General features: G+C 44.9%; 1 protein-coding gene across 6 annotated transcripts in view; it reads left to right on the top strand.

Annotated features, from left to right (window-relative positions):
- The window catches only part of AGO2 (argonaute RISC catalytic component 2), a 107736-nt gene extending 91691 nt beyond the window's left edge, over positions 1–16045 (top strand). For all 6 annotated transcript variants that reach the window (XM_063079244.1, XM_063079239.1, XM_063079240.1 and 3 more), the window contains 3 exons: positions 4119–4220; positions 6259–6458; positions 6743–16045. In XM_063079244.1, the coding sequence (XP_062935314.1) occupies positions 4119–4220; positions 6259–6458; positions 6743–6851 (411 nt within the window). In that variant the 3' untranslated portion in view covers positions 6852–16045. The remainder of the gene's footprint in view (positions 1–4118; positions 4221–6258; positions 6459–6742) is intronic.
- The last annotated feature ends 1353 nt before the right edge of the window (positions 16046–17398 follow it).

Here is a 17398-nt window from a genome sequence, read left to right as displayed (position 1 = left end):
GCACGGTGCGCGGGCTTGGGGCTGGCAGGCCAGGCTGAACGTGGGTTGTTTAAGAGTCAAGGGGCTTCTCTCCCCTCCACCCTGCACCCTGAGCCACACCCCAGCGTCCCTACTGGCCACTCGCTGCTGCTGTCCCATGTTCTCAGGACACTCCATCCCCCAAGGCACTTCATGGGGACCCAGCCTTAGCCTTCAGAGAAGGGCTTTCCTCGGTTTGGTGAGAAATCTTAATTTATAAATCTCATAGGTCTGGGACAGGAGATGTCTTTTATCCACCCACTTACCAAAAGAGGTAGCTCTGAAAAAGAACCAGTCAGAAACCATGACAGTGGACTACACAGTTGTGAGAATTTGGTAGAACAAGGCAGTAAACGGGGGATCCCTTGAGGGTTGTACTGCAAATGCTGGAAGGTGGTTCCAAGGAGCTATTTAGCAATCTGGAGAGGAGTTAAAAGATGGCTGAGTTGAGGCTCCACAGTTCATCCCATAGGTGTTCCAGAATCAGAATAATGAGGATGGGCAAGAAGCAAGACTTGTAGATGTAACAGCTGAGAATTCTACACAAAGAAAGACAGGAGTCCTCAGGTTAAAAGCGTATGTTTCCTACCAGTATAAGTAACAAGAAATTCACAACTAGACACATTGACCTATAGCCACACAACATCAAGGTAGCTGCCTAAGCACAGAGACACTGCCCAGATAGGAGAGACCATAGGCCGACACCAGCAGACCTCATACTGGGCCCAGGAGGGCCAGAAGGCAGTGGGTTCATGTCCACCCAGCACCGGAGGAAGGCAGCTGCAGCTGAGAGTGCGTCTCCCTGCTGCCTGTCCAGAGCAAGGACGCCGTGAGCACAGAGTCTGTAAAAGGAAGGTGAGGTGGAAGTTGAGGGTTATAGTCAGAAAGAGATACTTTCCCACGGTGAGAGGAGTGATTCACCGAGAAGGTACAGCAGCTATGAGACTGAATGTACCTAACACCATGACCTAAAATTATATAAAGAAAGAAAGAGTAAAGCGAAACTAACAGAATTCCAAGGAGAGGGCTGGCCGATTAGAGCTGATGGCACCAAGGTCCAGGTTCGACCCCTGTCGTGGCCAGCTGCCAGGAAAACCCACAACCCCAGCCCACTCCCCAAAAAAACTTTCAAGGAGAAATTGATAGACCCACCATTGAAGAGGGATATTTTAACACACCTCTCAGAAACTGAAACAGACAAAAATGAGTAAAAACTAAGCACCAGAAGAGTGAAATGAACAAGCCAGGTCTAATAGTAGAGTCCTGCACACAGCTGAATTCACATGGAAGGGTTATAAAAGTTGTCTCCTACCAGGACAAAGGGAAGCCTCGGGAGATTTCCAAACCTCAGTCTTGTATAAGCCTTACGTTTTTATCATCATATAATTAAATTTCAAATCAGTGGTAGAAACAAAGTTTAAGAATGCTTGAAACTTTCAGTCCACTTCTAACTCATGGATTAAACATGTTACGAGAACAGAAATTGCAAAATACTCAGAAGCCAACAAAAACAAGAGAATTTTATATTGAGCCTTATCCATGCAGCTGAAACAGTGCCGTCTGTAGACTCAGATGCAGTTTTTGTAAAAGAAGGAGAAAAATAAAATAAGCCTGAAGACATGGGAAGGATGGACACAAGAGACCTCAGTCCCCAGGGGTCACGGGGAAGCAGAGGGAGGGGCCTGAGGGCTGATGCTCCTTCCCCTCCTCAACCCCGGGTCTCTCTCTGACTCCGAAGTCAGCTTCCTCCTGGTGACACCTGCCCCCACTCGCCCATCCCAGAATGTGAAATAATGAAGGGTCAGCAGAGCAGATTAACAAAATCAAAGCCTAATCCTTTGAAAACAGATAAACCTAGCAAGACTGAACAAGGAAGGAAAAAAAAGATACATACCAACATTAAGAGCAAAAAAGGAACTATAACTGCAGAAAAAGTAGACATTATTTAGATCACAATAGGATATTGTTAACAACTTTATGCCAATAAATTTGGAAACTTATAAGAAACAGACACAAACAGATGTTTCTAGAGTATTACATCAGTTATCAAAATCAGCTCAAGAGGAAATCCAATAATCATTCTTAAAACCTCCCACCCCAAAAGGTATCAGGCCCAGAGAGTTTTACAGGCAAGTTTCATCAAACCTTCAAGTGTAGGTCATCTTAGAGTGTAGCAGAGAATAAGAAAACGGGGGAAATTACTTAGCTTATTTTATGAGGTTAGACCAGAGATTTTTCCAGGGAAGTTTCACCAAACCTTCAAGGAATACTCTTGTATGAAGTGTGTCAGAGAATGGGAAAGAGGAGAAAGTATTAACTCACTTTATGAGGTTATCCTGGTAACACCGAGTGTTGGCAAGGTTGTGGGTGCTGTGGTTAAGGTCGCAGGGTCTGGAGAAAGAAGGCGTGGGCTCAAATCCAGCCCCTGCACGTAATGGCCACTGGACCGTAGACGTCTACTTAGCTGTGCACTTCTCTTGTACCACCTTCAGAAGGATCGACTAAGTTTACCCATGCAAAGCACTTAGCCCAGCCCCCAGCCCAGAGTAAATGCATTATTTTGAAGAAAACTGTCATATGCTGTTGATGGAAGTACAAACTGATAACCGACTTGGGATGCAGTTTGGAAATTCTAGGGATCTATCCTGAAGAAACTCACATGCCTCTGTATAAGGAGACACATATAAAAGAATATTTATGGCAGCATTGTTTGTAGTAACAAAAAATTTTAAATTATCTAAGTGTCCACTAACAGCAGAATAGATTGTGATGCATTTTATATTGGCGTTCTATGCAGCAGTGAAAATTAATAAACTGCATCTATCAAATGGATACATCTTGGAATTATAATATGTAGCAGAACAGGCATATGTGATACAGTTTTAAAGTCTGCAAAGCAATAAAGTACATCACTAATGGATACTTGAACATGTAGCAAAAGCATAAAAGTATGTATACAAAGAATAAAGTATGTATTTGAGATTCCACCAGGGACGGGAAGAGGGGGAATAGGATCTAGAAGAGGTGCAAGGGGGCACCACCACTTCCAAATATTTTATTTCTTTGAAAAATCTGAAGGTTAAAAAAAAAAAGGTTGGCAAGAAGTAAAATAATAAATCTAAAGGTGCAAAGGGGGTACCCTGGAGATTCTCTTCTGTGTGTGTATTTAGAATATTGGAGCACTAAGAAAACTCAGTGACTCTGGCAGTGTGGGGTGTGCGGCTTTGCTGCTGCTGCAGTATAAACAGGGTCTTTGCTGTCTTTTCAATCCAAGCTTGTAAACATGTAATTAGAATATTTAATAATTATATTTATTGTCCATCCTCCTCCCCCAAGCTTCTGGAACAGTCTCTGATGAAGCCACCCCATTGTCTTGGGTGGTAACAATGAGCCACCAGAAAGTCTAGTGGCTCCTGGCAGCATTTGGGGCTTCCTAGCTCCTCCGCCCTGAATATTGTATGTATTTGTGCTCAATGATTGCCCATTAAGTGTCCATCGCCAGTGTAGCTTTAGATTTGTATGTCAGTGACACTTTCCATCTTGACCCAAGTCAAAATAGCGCCAGCAATAATGAAGAACCCTTAAAGTATTAGGTTCAGATTCCTCAGTAAAGAGGAAAGACTGCATTTAACTCATGGGCCATTAGGAGATCAAGTAAAAATAAAAATAACCCCAACCCAAATAGAATATTAACTAATTCAATTTCAGTTGTTCATACAGTCAAGTGTCACTTAATGACAGAAATGTGTTCTGAAAATGCGTTGTTAGGTGACTCGGTCATTCTGCAATCATCACAGAGCTTACTTATGCAAACCTACATGGTACAGCCTACGGCACACCCAGGCTGTGTGGTACAGCCACCATAATCCTACAGGATCACTGTGGTATGGGTGGTCCATCGTTGATTGAAATGTCATCGTGTGGCACGTGACTATACTTGTTAAATTTTAATACTATTTCACTGAGCAAATATATTAACCATTTTAAAACAGTCAAACTAGGGTAGCCTCTGGCTGGAGCAGGCGGTGCAGGTGTGGTCCTCTGCTTGCTCTGCTTTGTGGCTTCTGGCCATGTCTAATGAGATTCCTGTGTTGCCCAAGGTTGGGAAAAGTGGAAACATTCCAGCAGGCACTACTGTGGACACGAAAATCACCCACCCGACCGAGTTTGACTTCTACTTGTGTAGTCACGCTGGCATCCAGGTAAGGACAGGGGTCCCTTTGGACAGGGTCAGATGGCTGCGATGTTATCCACACATTCAACAAACACTTGCGCTATGGTCAGCTCATGGGATGTGGTGTGAGTGGCACAGGCAGGGCTCCAGGCCATGTCAGACACTGGGGAGGAAGGAATCTCTAGGGTTCTGGGGTGGCAGGTGGTCAGCAGGGGCTTCATTTTAGATAAGATGAGGTCCAGGCAGAAGTACCAAGGCCAGGGCACTTGCAGCAGACAAAGGGTATCATTGTGGCTGGAACTTAGTGAGCTATAAGGTGAGATCTGAGCAGTAACAAGACAACTGGAGCTGCCGTGGTAGGGGAAGCAGACAGGGCAGCCCCAAGAAGCTGCTGCAGTGGGACTGGGGTGCAGAGTGGCGACATGGCATCAATGCATGTGGTCAGCCCTGCAGTGCCCTCCACGAGCAATCACTGGCCGAGGCCAGGCTTCAGCTGGGTGCTGGACACACAGACAAGGTCACCACGTGGCTCGTTGTCCCCTTGGTGCTCTCCTGGGCTCCCTCTGGCCACAGGCGATTCTGCATAAATGTTGCCACCACAGAAGTGCCATGTCCCTCGTAGGGCTGATCCCCCCGACCCTGCAGAGCCAGCACCCTGGGACATAAGAAACCCTCATCATGTGCCCGACATGCATTCAGAGCACTTGATCACAGAGGGGCTTTTGATTTTCACAGTATAAGTAAAGACAAATATGTTCACCAAAGGAGTTTGAACCTAACATCTGAGAATTCTCTATGAACTATGTGCTTTGAGTATTCCATGGGAAATATTTAAATCTCCACATCACTTACATCACCCATGGCTAGAGAATGGGGCTTGACCTGCAGGCAGTTCAAGCCTGCAGCCCGTTTTGGTACAGCCTGAGAGCTGAGAATGGATCTTACGTTTTTGAAAGGTTCAAAAGAAAAAAAAAAAAGAATATGCAATAGAGAGCATGAAGGTTTTTACTCTATTTTTACCAAGAGGTGTAGATCGTCTGGCCCAGTTGTAAAGAGCCTCATGGTGGCGGCTGTGCGCCCGCTCACATTCCCTCCTCCCCTTTCTCCCATCTTCTTTCCTGGTGGGGGAAGCCCTCATCTCAGCCCCCGCATGCGTTTTCTGCCCCAGAACTTTCTCTGGGGGAAACTTCCCTGGTGAGACAGCTGAGACTAGCACACAGAAGGGCCTGGCATGGCCAGGGCTGCATTGGCAGCCTGGGTCTGGTGGCAGACCCACGTAGGCAAGTACCCTCTGCCTTTGGGCCCCTGTGACAGCCGCTGGTTACATGCCAGGAACGGGTGCAGGGATGTGTGTGCAGTGGTTCATTGGGGACAAGAGCGTTCTGCCATCCCCATGTTGCCCAGGGCCTTGACATGAGCTGGCCAGTGGACAGGGCCGGAAGAGGTGGAAGGGCTTCGAGGCCGGCAGGTGGAACAGGAGGTGCGGCGGGCGGGGGTGACAGAAAGGTCTACACAGGAGCCGCCTCCTGCAGTTGTTAACCGCTGGGGGTGCCCGGTGCAGAGGACCCAGCCTGCTGCTTTCATTGTTAAAGATTTCAAACTACAAAAAGTACATAAAATAGTACTCATGTTTCAACTCCCATTTTAAAAATGTTATTGGTATGGAACTTTGTTGGAGATTTTTTTCTTCCCATTATAAGTATAGCATTGTAGAAGACCTAATGACACAGTCTTCAATATGGCCATTTTTAATGTTGCTTTATATCTTCGTTATGATTTTTCTATGTGTAAATAAAGTGTGTACAGTTTGTATTTTACAGATATGGGGCCATTTAATATATGTGGTTCTGGAGCATTTTTAATAATAATACAGTATAAATATCTTCTTATTAAATATTCTTCCACAGTATCCTTTATAGAGGGTATACAGCTCAGTTGGTTAGAGCACAGCCTTATAACACCAACGTCATGGGGTTGGATCCCCGTAATGGCCAGTTGCCAAAAACAAACAAATCATAGAGGTTTTACAGCAAGTCTGACTGTCCGACCCTCCGATCTGCTTTTAGGGGACAAGCAGGCCTTCCCACTATCATGTCCTTTGGGATGACAATCGTTTCTCTTCCGATGAGCTACAGATTCTAACCTACCAGCTGTGTCACACCTACGTGCGCTGCACACGTTCCGTGTCCATCCCAGCGCCAGCATACTATGCTCACCTGGTGGCCTTCCGGGCCAGGTACCACCTGGTGGATAAAGAACATGACAGGTGAGTGTCACGCCAGGCTGGAGGTCACAGCAGGGGTTGTATTTGACACAGGCATCAGCAGCTGCTTTTCCAGAATGGGAAGTGGTCAGGCCACAGCAGTGGAGCTGACTGTGACATGGACACCCCTGACTGCTAGTGTTAGCTGCGTGGCCAGAAGCACACCACTCCCTGTTGCCCTCCCCAGGTGTCTGGTGTATTGTCCTGACCTAGTTATCAGTGCGCTGCCTTGTGATGCCTTAAAGGCTGCGTTCATTATCTCCCTCCCACCCCCCTTGTCCCTGCAGTGCTGAAGGAAGCCATACCTCTGGGCAGAGTAACGGGCGAGACCACCAGGCACTGGCCAAGGCAGTCCAGGTTCATCAGGACACGCTGCGCACCATGTACTTTGCTTGACATGTTTTAGTGTTTAGCGATTGTATACCGAGTTGGATTCACATGAGACCAGCTACACTCAGACCAACAGACGCCCAGCCCTTCCGTGACAGCCAGCATCGACTATGAGACGTCATCGATCTTATCCATTCTCTGGAATGCCTTCCGTCCTAGATTTCAGACTTGGATTTTGAACTGCAGACCTGTATGAGGCCCACTTGTCGTAGGAAGTGTGGTTTGCCAAAATCTGTACGCTGCTTATTAAAATAGAGTCCCGTGTTTCCTAAAATCTCCTAAAACCAGTCTATGAACTCAGGGCTTTAAAACATTTTTAATTTATTTGGTCATTCAATTTACTTGTTTTTAACACATGATTCTCTATGAAATTGATGGGCTCGAACTAGTTGTGCGCGTTCTCTGAGAGCGAAAGCAACACAAAACACGATGTGGTTTTAAAGCCTTGAACCTTCTGAGGTTGTCACCAAGTTCATTTCCAAGTAATGCTCGTGTGCTCCCGCCGTGGCTTACACAAGCTCTTTGGGACCGAGGGCAGGTGGCCCTGTCAAGGTGTCCAGGGGTCTCCGTCTGCCTGCCACTGCGCCTTTCACTCAGCCTGAACTAGGAGCGGTGGCAGGAGACGGGCCGCAGTGTTTGAAGCATTCACGGGTCCAGAAAGATTGGCAGACTAGTGCCATTTTAGTAAAAATTTATTTAAAAAAGAAAAAAGACAATATACCGACAGTCTAATCATAAGATTTGTCCTATAGGACTGTGACATTTATTTTCCAAAGTTTCTAAAGAATACGGGTCTGTGGTGATAAATACAGTACAATCCTTTTTCACTGTTATGTCTTTAATGTAAGAGAAAAAATATATATATCTGGTTTGCAGTATTAATGTGATAGATGCTGTTTTTCATTTTATTGACTATGGGGTGCTTCTTGTGATCTGTTTAGCATATCAGGAGTGTTTTGGAGCCTGGAGATTGGACCACCTCTTGTGGTTCTTAGTGCTACGTACAGGAATATGCAACTGACTCAATGTGACAGTGATCCGCCTCCCCCAGTGTAGAGTGTATAGCCTGTACCTTCAGAAGGACGAGTGTGCTCCCGCGGTCACTCGCTGCCCTCCCTGCTGCCTCCTCCCCACGTGTCGCTCAGCCGAAGAAGCACAAATGGGATTTATTTATTCTTCCATTGCTGGGAAACAAGTTCACGCCTCACCTCAGAGTGCACTTCCCTCTCTGTGTAGTTTTGTCGGGCGAGTTTTATAGGATCTGTGCACTGAAACACGTCGCCAGCTGTTGGCAGTGGCTCTCCGCTGGGCAGGAGGCCAGCGGTTGGAGCAATGGCACCTGCCCGCAGGAGGCTCACCTGTGGCCAGGCCAGCAGCGGGCATGGGCCGTTTCTGCTGGGCACTGGGTTCGGGGCCCCAGATGTGGGTTTGCCAATCTGGAAACCATTGCACTAAGAGTGACACCACAGACAATGTGAAAGGATGACAGCAGAGAGCTCTGTTTGTGCTGAATGGGCTTTTTGTCCTTGTCCACAATTTTGTATGATCAAATCCATGTTCCACGTAGAGGTTGAGGAAGGAGACCAGCCTTCCCCTAGTGCTGCTTTGTGCTCTGTAGTTTCCCTCTCTCCCTGCTGATGTCCCCTCCCCAGCCCTGCGTGACATTTACCTCTGGCACTGCAGGGGAGGGAAGGTCCCAGTGGCGGTGCCTCAAGCTCGAGCAAGCAATTGCCCACCTCTGCCTTCGCTGCTGGCCTGCTTTGGAGATGGCAGGAGTCGGGGGGGAGACAGCGCGCCGCGGGTGGAGCGTCCCAGACACTTCACCTGAATTTTGGCAGCAACGACAAAGGGATTACTATTATTTGTGAAGATATATACTCGGAGTGGTGTGCGCGTGTGTGTGTCTGTGTGTGCATGTGGGTGTCTTATTAACAGCATTAGTCTCTTCTTGCTGTATCTTTTTTTTTAAAAATATCTTTTTAAACGACGGAAGTCTCTACTCTAAGAAACATTGCAACTCCTTATCATTGTATTGGCCAGTGGCACTTTTCTCCTGTTTTCAGAAGGATATGAATACGCTCTTAGCTTAAATTGCCAGCCACATTCAGACTAAGGTGGGAATCTTTTGACTAATAAACTTTAAAAATCTGAAATTAGGTTAGTTTTCAGCCATTTTTAGAATCATCTGGAACCATATGTCTCAAAGTTGTGTTTCTGCCACCTGCAGCAGGGTCTCAGTAGTCAGGGGAATGAATGGTGGTTCTGGTTCAAGATGCGACTCCTGGGCCTGCTGCAAACCTCCTGAGTCAGGTTCTCTGGGGCTGGGCCTGGGCATCTGCAGTTTAAACAGTCACTTGTCACTTGGGGCTTGCTGAAGCCTGAGGGCCCTGCTTTCTCAAGAATGTTCTCCTTGGAGCACTGAGGGACCAGAAGGGAGGGACTCCTCAGCAGTGACGGGAGGTGTTTTCTAGCCGATACCTGGGAAAGCTTGCAGGCTGGCAGGAAATTAGACCTATGAATTATGAATTGTTGGGTTTTTTTTTTTGGAAGGAAAAGTTTTTTTCAGTGGGACAAAGTACTTTGAGAAGGGTACTTTTTACAGCCCTGTGCTTGTTTTATAAAACTTTTAATACTAAAAACATTAATAGGCCAAATGTCTTTGGTTGAGTTAGCTATACCTTTATACATGGCTGATGATTCAGAATTTAAATGGCTGTAGTTACAATTTCTCAGGTAAATAATTGTTTTCCCAAATTTCTACCAATCTCCCCCATTATTAGGATAAAGTTTTGAGACAGTGTAAAACCTCAAAGTGCAGTAGGTTAAGTCCCAGCCCTGTTCACATGGAAGCCAGAAGCGGACCCCTCCCTGTCTTCTGATTGTGTTGGGCCCACTGAACACAGAGCTGCCTCCAGGCTGGGCTGCAGGGCTCCACAGGCATCGCCTTTCTTCTCCTGGGTCTGGTCTGTCTCCCAAGGCAGTGGGGCCCTTTCAGATTGGAGGGGTGCCCACTCGCTGGCTTTGTCCCCACCCCATGCTAAGTAAGGTGTGCCTTGCTTTCAGCAAACTGAATGTGAAAATTATGATGTAGAAATCTGGGTTCATTTGAAAGAAAAACTGGGACTCTTTAAAAGAGGACTCCCAATTAAATTCCTGTACTGGGACTCTTCCTAGTTTATTTTAAAATGCTTACTTTTTTAAAACAATAATGTACTCCTGTCCGTTTACCGTTATTACATTAGACAAGTTCTCGTGATAACTAAGCGATTAAAGAAACCCAGGGGAGCCATTTGAAGCCGCTGTTTTGTATAAGAGCCCTTTGGTAATGCAAATACACCATCCTGTCCCTTGTGTATTATAAGCTCAGATTTTCCTAGCTCAGATAAATTTTGTAAAACGGGGCATACCTGTACTTTTAGAAAGGGATTGTTTGTTTTGGTTTTCTCTGTTTGAAGAAGTCTTTACATACACACTTTTGATACTACATTTAGGGTCTGCCCCCCCCACCCCAAGATTATGTTGCTTTCCAGTCGTGTTCTCATACTCCCTTGAATGAATGTCTGCACTCTCTAGAACCACGAATGGCGCGTGGCCATGGCATTAGCTTGCCCAAGATAGGACTGTTGGGGCGGGAGTGCTTTCCATGCTTTTGGAGGCCGGCCTAGACACCGGCTTACTGATGCTTATCCCTTTACTGAGTGCCCATTAGAAAAGACAATTTAAGTTCAGTTCCTGTAGCAGGGTTGGGGGGGAGTTTTATTGTTGTTGTTGTATGTTATTTTATTGTTGTTAAATGCAAATGTTGCTATTTATTTTTTCCTTTCCGCTCCGCTTTGGTTTGGCCGACGTGGATATTCCAATGCATGTGGTACCTTATGGGTATGATAGAAATTATTTTCCCCAACTTTTATAAATTACCTAATGTTTACCTTCAAGTTTGCTGGATGATTTATTTTTGAAAGCCACAAATGTAATTTTTCTGGATGAATTGTTTTTCTTACATATGCAGCAATGTAATTTTACATTGACCTGCGGGGTGATTTAAATTTTATTTTTACAAGGCAATTTTTCAGTCAAATTATATATTTGATACAATAGGTTAAGGGTAGACCAGCCAAGCATCATACAGCTGAGACACCAGCGTGTCTCAAGGACGCCTTCAGGGGCTGGCGGCTTCTCTCGGTTGCTCATGGTCACGGTGGCGCTTGGCTTGTCTCATGAGCCTTCAGGAACTGGATGAAGTCCTTCAATGTGACTTTGCTCTGTTGGACAGTTAAAAGAACTTTTCATGGGCATTTTCCTATACCTAAGGCAGTTCCATTAGGAGGAGCTTTAGAAGTTGAACTAATCCAGACAGTGGACAATCCCAGTGGCCCAGACAAGCCATAAGAAATTTTCCTGTGACCTCTCTTTGACTCATCTCTCATGAGAAAAGGAATGTACAGTAAATAGAAACAGAAACTTCCTCAGTGTTCATGCGCCTCACTTGCAGAATGCAAATATTTTATTTATATTTTAAACCCTTCCCCAAAGTGACCGAGAATATTTTCTCTAGCTGCCGTGCCAGCAGTTTCAGCTGCTGTGATGTTTTTCACTGTAGACACAGTGCACATGTGACTTTGTAATGGGGTGTCCGTGTTATACACACATGCTCTTTTTTGTAAGGAAAATTTTCAGTTCAAAATAATTGCACTGATTTTTTGACAAATTCTTTTTATTATGTCCAACTTTGCATCTGCTGTACTTGTTTGAAATGATTGTAAATAGATTTATGGTAGCAGAAATTATATGAAAACAACACGTTGCTTTGATTTAGTGATACTGCCACATTTTTCAGTATTATGTATTAGAGTTGTGCGGACTTAATTGTTTTCTTCTCTTTAGCCTTGTGTCTGTTGACCATTCATGAAGGACAAATTAGCCCCATTTTCTTATTTTTCTGAAAGGAAGTTTTCAATCTCTTAGGAGAGTATGTATGCTCTCTTGCTGTCTGAAGATTCAATTTTAAGAGGACTGATTGTAAATCTTTTGAACACTTTTTTGGTCTGTTTAATTTCTTGTTATTTGCCATGGCTCCCTTTGTAAAGCATTCGCTTCTAGTTCCATCCAGTCTTGGACAGTCCAGCCAGGAAGCACCTGTGTGTCCTGTGTTACGAGGATGCGAGGGCCTCCCTTGCGTCTCGGGTCAGCTGTCATTTTAAAGCCATGTGGTCACCATTGTGTCAGGACTGTAGTGCGTGGCGGCATCCATAGATGCCAGACATGGGAAGCCCAGCGCTGTCCCCATCTGCCTTGTGGTTTTGCTAAATTCAAAGTGTGTGCTCCACTCACATCGTGTGAGTCTGTCCATGGTCAGGCTACCTAGTGTCGGATACAGAAAGGAGCTTTTAATCCCAAACTGGTCACCTGTATGTGTGTTCATGTCACATCAATGCCATCATGGTGCCCTCTCTTATGCTTCTTTGGATATGTTTTGCCATTTTATTGTCTAAAGTGAATGTATTGGCTTAGCCAAATCACTACAGAAGGTGATTTCTAAATACTTTTTATTTAAAAAAAAAAAAAAAAAAAAAACTGCAGATAAAGGCTACCTCTGAATTCTCAATAGATACATGTTTGCTCTTAAATGTAGCTATCCACACTGAAAATAGCCAAAATGTTGCCTGAATAAACTGAATTGTGAACATCCATCTGTTCAGTTCTGGCTTGAAAATCTGTGTGCCATACTGTGACCATGGCAGCCCCTCCTCCTCCTCGTCCTCTGCTGTCTCAGGTGGACCAGGGGCTCCTCAGCGCTACCCACCTGAGATTCTGGGACTCTTGAGAGGCCAGCAGGAGTGAAATGGAAGGGCTTTTCTGCCTGCTATCCTCCCAGGTTGGCAAGAGTGTCCGTGCAGGGCCCTGTGTGGTGAAACCTTCTGTCAGTCTGTGTCCTGCCTGGCTTTTGACTTACCTGTTTAGTAATACAAGAAAGCACTTTTTTTGTTTTTGCTTTATGTATGAATGGGTTGAAAATGGCTTCCTCTTCTCCCTTTATGTACACTCTGTAAAATCCCAAAGGTGCTTAAATGCTGACTCTGTTGCAAATAATACATTTGAAATAGTTGTGTGGTTTCAAAAGACAGTGCAGACGTGATTGACCTCTGACATTGGGCCTTGAGTTACTAGCACTCCCTGCTTAAAAATGAACTAAGGGTTGAAAGCAAATCATTTTGTTTAAATCCAGGGCCCTTTGTTGAAAAGAACACAGGGTCCGCAGCTGGCATCTTGAAGTACAAGTCCCCACTAGTGGCGCAGCGGGCCACCTAATGCTGGCTTGCAGGACATCTATCTTGGGAGAACTGAGGGTTCTGAACGCCCCTCCTGGTAATTAACCACTTTGCTGTCAGAAACGTCATTTACCCACAGCCTGTACTGTGGACCATCCGATGTCCCTCTGGCCACCTCTTCTTTGTGTAGGTTCCTTAAGTTCTCTAATCTTCAGAAGGTTAGTGTGTGCTCCAGAACACCTTCACTGGTTCGCTTTGGAATTCTTGAGGGCCAGGCAGACAGACTGTTTTGTAATTCCAGATGTCTGGGTGTTTGGAGGTGGCTCTCTTCTCATGTTGGACGCTCATCAGACATTGACTTTGGCCCAGAGGGGTTCTAATACATCATTACCTGCAAGTGACTGCCTTGAACGCTGGTGTTATGGGTTTTGATGCTTTTTATGCTACGTGGCGTGCTGTAATTTTGAATGAGCCAAGTGTCCTTTGCGGTCTTTCTAAGAATGTTTTGTAATTCTGCCATCATACTGTTCTGTATATAGAAACCACCCCAAGAAGCAGGGACATTTCGGGCAGGTGCCCGCACGTCTGCTGACCTGCTTCCCTGGCTGCTGGGGTCCTCTGGGTTGGCCTCGGTGTTCAGCCAGACTCTGACACAGGGTGTTTGGAGGACCCTGTGCAGCAGCTCCTCCTCCGTTCAGCAGTGCGAACTTGCTCTCGGGTCAGCTTGTCAGCTTTTTGCTCGTGTGTCTCCAAGACGCTCAGGTGGGCCTCTCCCACCATCTTTGCATTCATGAAAGATTGTTCAAAAACGAGGGAACTGAAGATCACTGGTGCTTTTGTTACTGTTTTTCTATCTGACTGGCTGCTGTGAAAGATTTAGATGTGTTAGGTCTTTAAATGCCCTTGGTGGTATGGCTGAAGGGTTCAGTCCTAACTTCACCCTGTCCCCTTTTCTCAGGGGTGGAGGGGGCTGGATTATCTCCTATTTAAAGCCTCCTTGGATTTCAGTAGTTCAGAGTTAAAGCTAAAACACCAAATATTAACTCTTTCCCCCCATGTCCAGAGGAACTAGATGTTGAGGATATCCTCATTCAGTCCTTTCTGCATCTCCAAGGGTCCTTAGAATCAGTGAGTTGATCCCCAGAACACCTTACGCCACCGGCCATGGGTGCAGTGTAGACCCCTTGACCAGGGAGGTACTGTGGGCAGGCCTAGGCTCCTTTGACCTCTGGGGATGGTGTGTGCAACCTCGAGTGCTTGGAGAGGGCAGGCCCCTCTGTCCCGAGAAGCAGGTGGCTCCCAGGCCTTCCTCTGGTTCCCATCGGTGCCAGCCTGAGTGTGTTCTGGAAGACCCAGCCTCAGACTCTGTGCCTTTAAAGTCCGGTCCTCAGTGTCCTTTCAGAATCATGTTGGGCTGCATTTTTATTGGGAAATAAGCCTGTGCCGTCCCTCAAGTCAGTCATCGGCCTCCCACCTTGGAAGCTGCTGCTCTCTGCTCCTTGGCCCCGGCCTGTCAGCTGACACCACGCAGCCTAGCTGCCTGCACTCTAGTTGCACGCTTCTCCCGCACCCTCACCAGGTCCACTCCACTGGGATTGCCGGAGGCTGGTGCGAGACCCATCTCTTAGTCAGGCATTGACCATGGCCATCAGCAAAACCTGGTGGTTTTGTTCTCATAGTCACTCAATAAGAATATTCATTGTAATGGGTGTAGATTTTTAAAAAAGTAATTGGAATCATGTCTTTATAAAGTGTGCGTGCAGTCCTCAGATGGAAGGTGTTATTCAGTCCTACTGCTCTTATTTTGGAGTGCTTTTCTTTACTGTTGCTGTGTTGTGACTTTTGGGAAACTGCTTACTTGGGTGTAGTGTCAGCTCGAAGCTGTGCACACAGCACTGCAGTTGTGACGGGCCTGACATGCAGTTTTATCTAACGTTTTAAGCCAGGTCTTGAGTAGTTTCTTTGCCAGTGGTCTGATTAAAACTCACCCTCCCTGTCAAAGGATGACCTTCTTTTTAAGTGGAGAAATAATCCAATGTATTTATTTTTTAAATATACAGAAAATCCTTTCTGGTGGCTGCTCTGGGCCTTCCCTGTCCCCAGTCCCTCCATTCTGAAAGGCAGTGAAGGCCTTTCCCTGGCAGGCCGCGGCCGCATGGGGATGGCACGTGAACAGTTTCGCTTCCTCTCCAAAGCCAGACGTATGTGACTCAAACACTAAAGTACATAGTTGAGCATTTAACTGAAATTTGAATCCCACGTTTGATAGTGGATTTTAACGTGATTGTCAGAGGTATGAATTCGTGTTTTAGAACTGTAGAAGCAAGCAAGTTTTTATTTTTTAAAAAGTTTTAAGAGGATAATTTTAAGTTTCTGTGCAGCAAAGTGGCTAATTACTCATTAAATACAAGAAGAGAATGTAGAAGAAATCCAGACTTTTCTTACCTCTGGTACACTCCACATTACTTACCTAACAGGTATTGAGGGCTTGTAGCCCTGACTTTTATCAATTTTTCTAGTTTTATTTTATTTTTATAAAATAATTGAAAGAACCAAAAATGAATTCAGAAGTTCCATAGGTGGATCTTGCCCCTTCTTAATTCTCCCCCACAGTAGAACAGTTTAGAAGACACTTTGAATCAAAATGTATTATGACCATTTAAAGTTTACTATGTTCTAGGAAGGTGAGCAGCTGAAAGGGCCTCGTTTCAGGTGGTATTCTGTGTATTGTCTACACCCTCGTTTGTACCTGTACAGTGGATTTACACGACGATGTCTTGTGCTTGCAGTATAGAACCATGCAGTGCTGTTTTGTGAATTGACAGTTCCTGTATAACTATTATTTATATACATTGGCCTCTCTGTATAATTTTTCATTTGCTACATGGATTGTAAAATTAATTATAAAATTACAGTATCTACTAAATACAATTCTGAGGCTTCATGTCATTGTCTTTAGTTTAATACCATTCTGTGTGTCTTGAGGATGTCTAATGCTTGCATGATGCTAGGTGGTAATGCCACTTTAAATTAAGCCTTAAATCAGATGTGAAATTTGTAAGTTTCAGAGTATGCAAAAATATTAGGCAGAGTGAGTTTAAAGTGTTCAGATCGAGATGCTATATCATAATTCAACAAGTCTTTTCTCTGGAGTTAAAAAGTGAAGCATTCAATGATACACACCTCTCTCTCTCCCTCTCCCTCCCCCTCTCCCTCTCCCTCCCTCTCCCTCTCTCTCTCCCCCTCTCCCCCCCTCTCCCTCCCTCTCTCTCTCTGTCTGGTCTGGCTTGGCTGTTGCCATTGCTTAGTGAAAATGGACCATGTGCACTTCTATGGCAGTCAGTCAAAAAGACCTGTTGTTAAAGTCTTGAGACTTTTTCAGGGTTATTTTTAAATGTTTGATTTTTTGTCCTCCAGTCTGAGATTTATTTATGGCTGATGGAGAGTACGATTTGGGCATAGGTCTTATTTGCAAACCTGCTCATTGTTCTAAGCTTTCTTCAGGTAGTGCCACCTGTCATTGCTTCTGCATACGATTAAAATGGATTTTTGTTTTTGTAAAAGCATCTTAAATTTAGAGATAAAATGGAGGGGACCCAGCTTTCTTTACAATGTGGATCTACCTCAGTTCACAGTTGGGTGCTATTTACTAAGTCTGTCAAACTAAATTGGAAAAAGTAACCAAACAGTAAGATACAACTCCACATGAAACTTGAAATCATAATTTCCGTTTATTTAATAATATTTTTATTTATTTTGTGCCTTTTATGTTGAACCCTAATGCATTAAAAAAAATCAGTATGAAATTAAATATTTTATATTGCAGATGGGGAGAAAAGCCCAATTGACCATGGAATTTGATAGATTTCCCCCCAGCCAACTACTACAATATATTTGAATCCCAACTGCCCTCTTGTGAAAAGGAAAAAAAAAGTTTATGTCCAAGAGCAAATTTAACATTTTACAAACAAATTCCAAACTCTTCTATGCATATGTTTATAGCTGTCACTTCATTATCTGTGCCATTGAAGGGGTGGCCAAAAAAAAAAAAAAAAATCACACGCATTCTTATCATTGCTTTTTTTTAACCATTCATGCCCCCCTCCTCCTCTGGCACATTTTGCAAGAGTTTATTTCATAAGCAGCAAATGGACTGTTGTCGATTTCATCTCCTGACTTATCTGGTGGAGGTGCGAACGGCCATCAGCAGAGACAGGCGAGGCCTGCATTCAGCAGCAGCCCCAGGTTCTCCAAAGTTAGGAAATCTTTCCAACAGGTAAGAAA

This window comes from Cynocephalus volans, chromosome 15 (genome assembly GCF_027409185.1).
Source record: "Cynocephalus volans isolate mCynVol1 chromosome 15, mCynVol1.pri, whole genome shotgun sequence".
NCBI lineage: Eukaryota > Metazoa > Chordata > Mammalia > Dermoptera > Cynocephalidae > Cynocephalus > Cynocephalus volans.
Note: the sequence above shows the minus strand (reverse complement) of the source record. Positions and strands in the feature narration are given on the sequence as shown.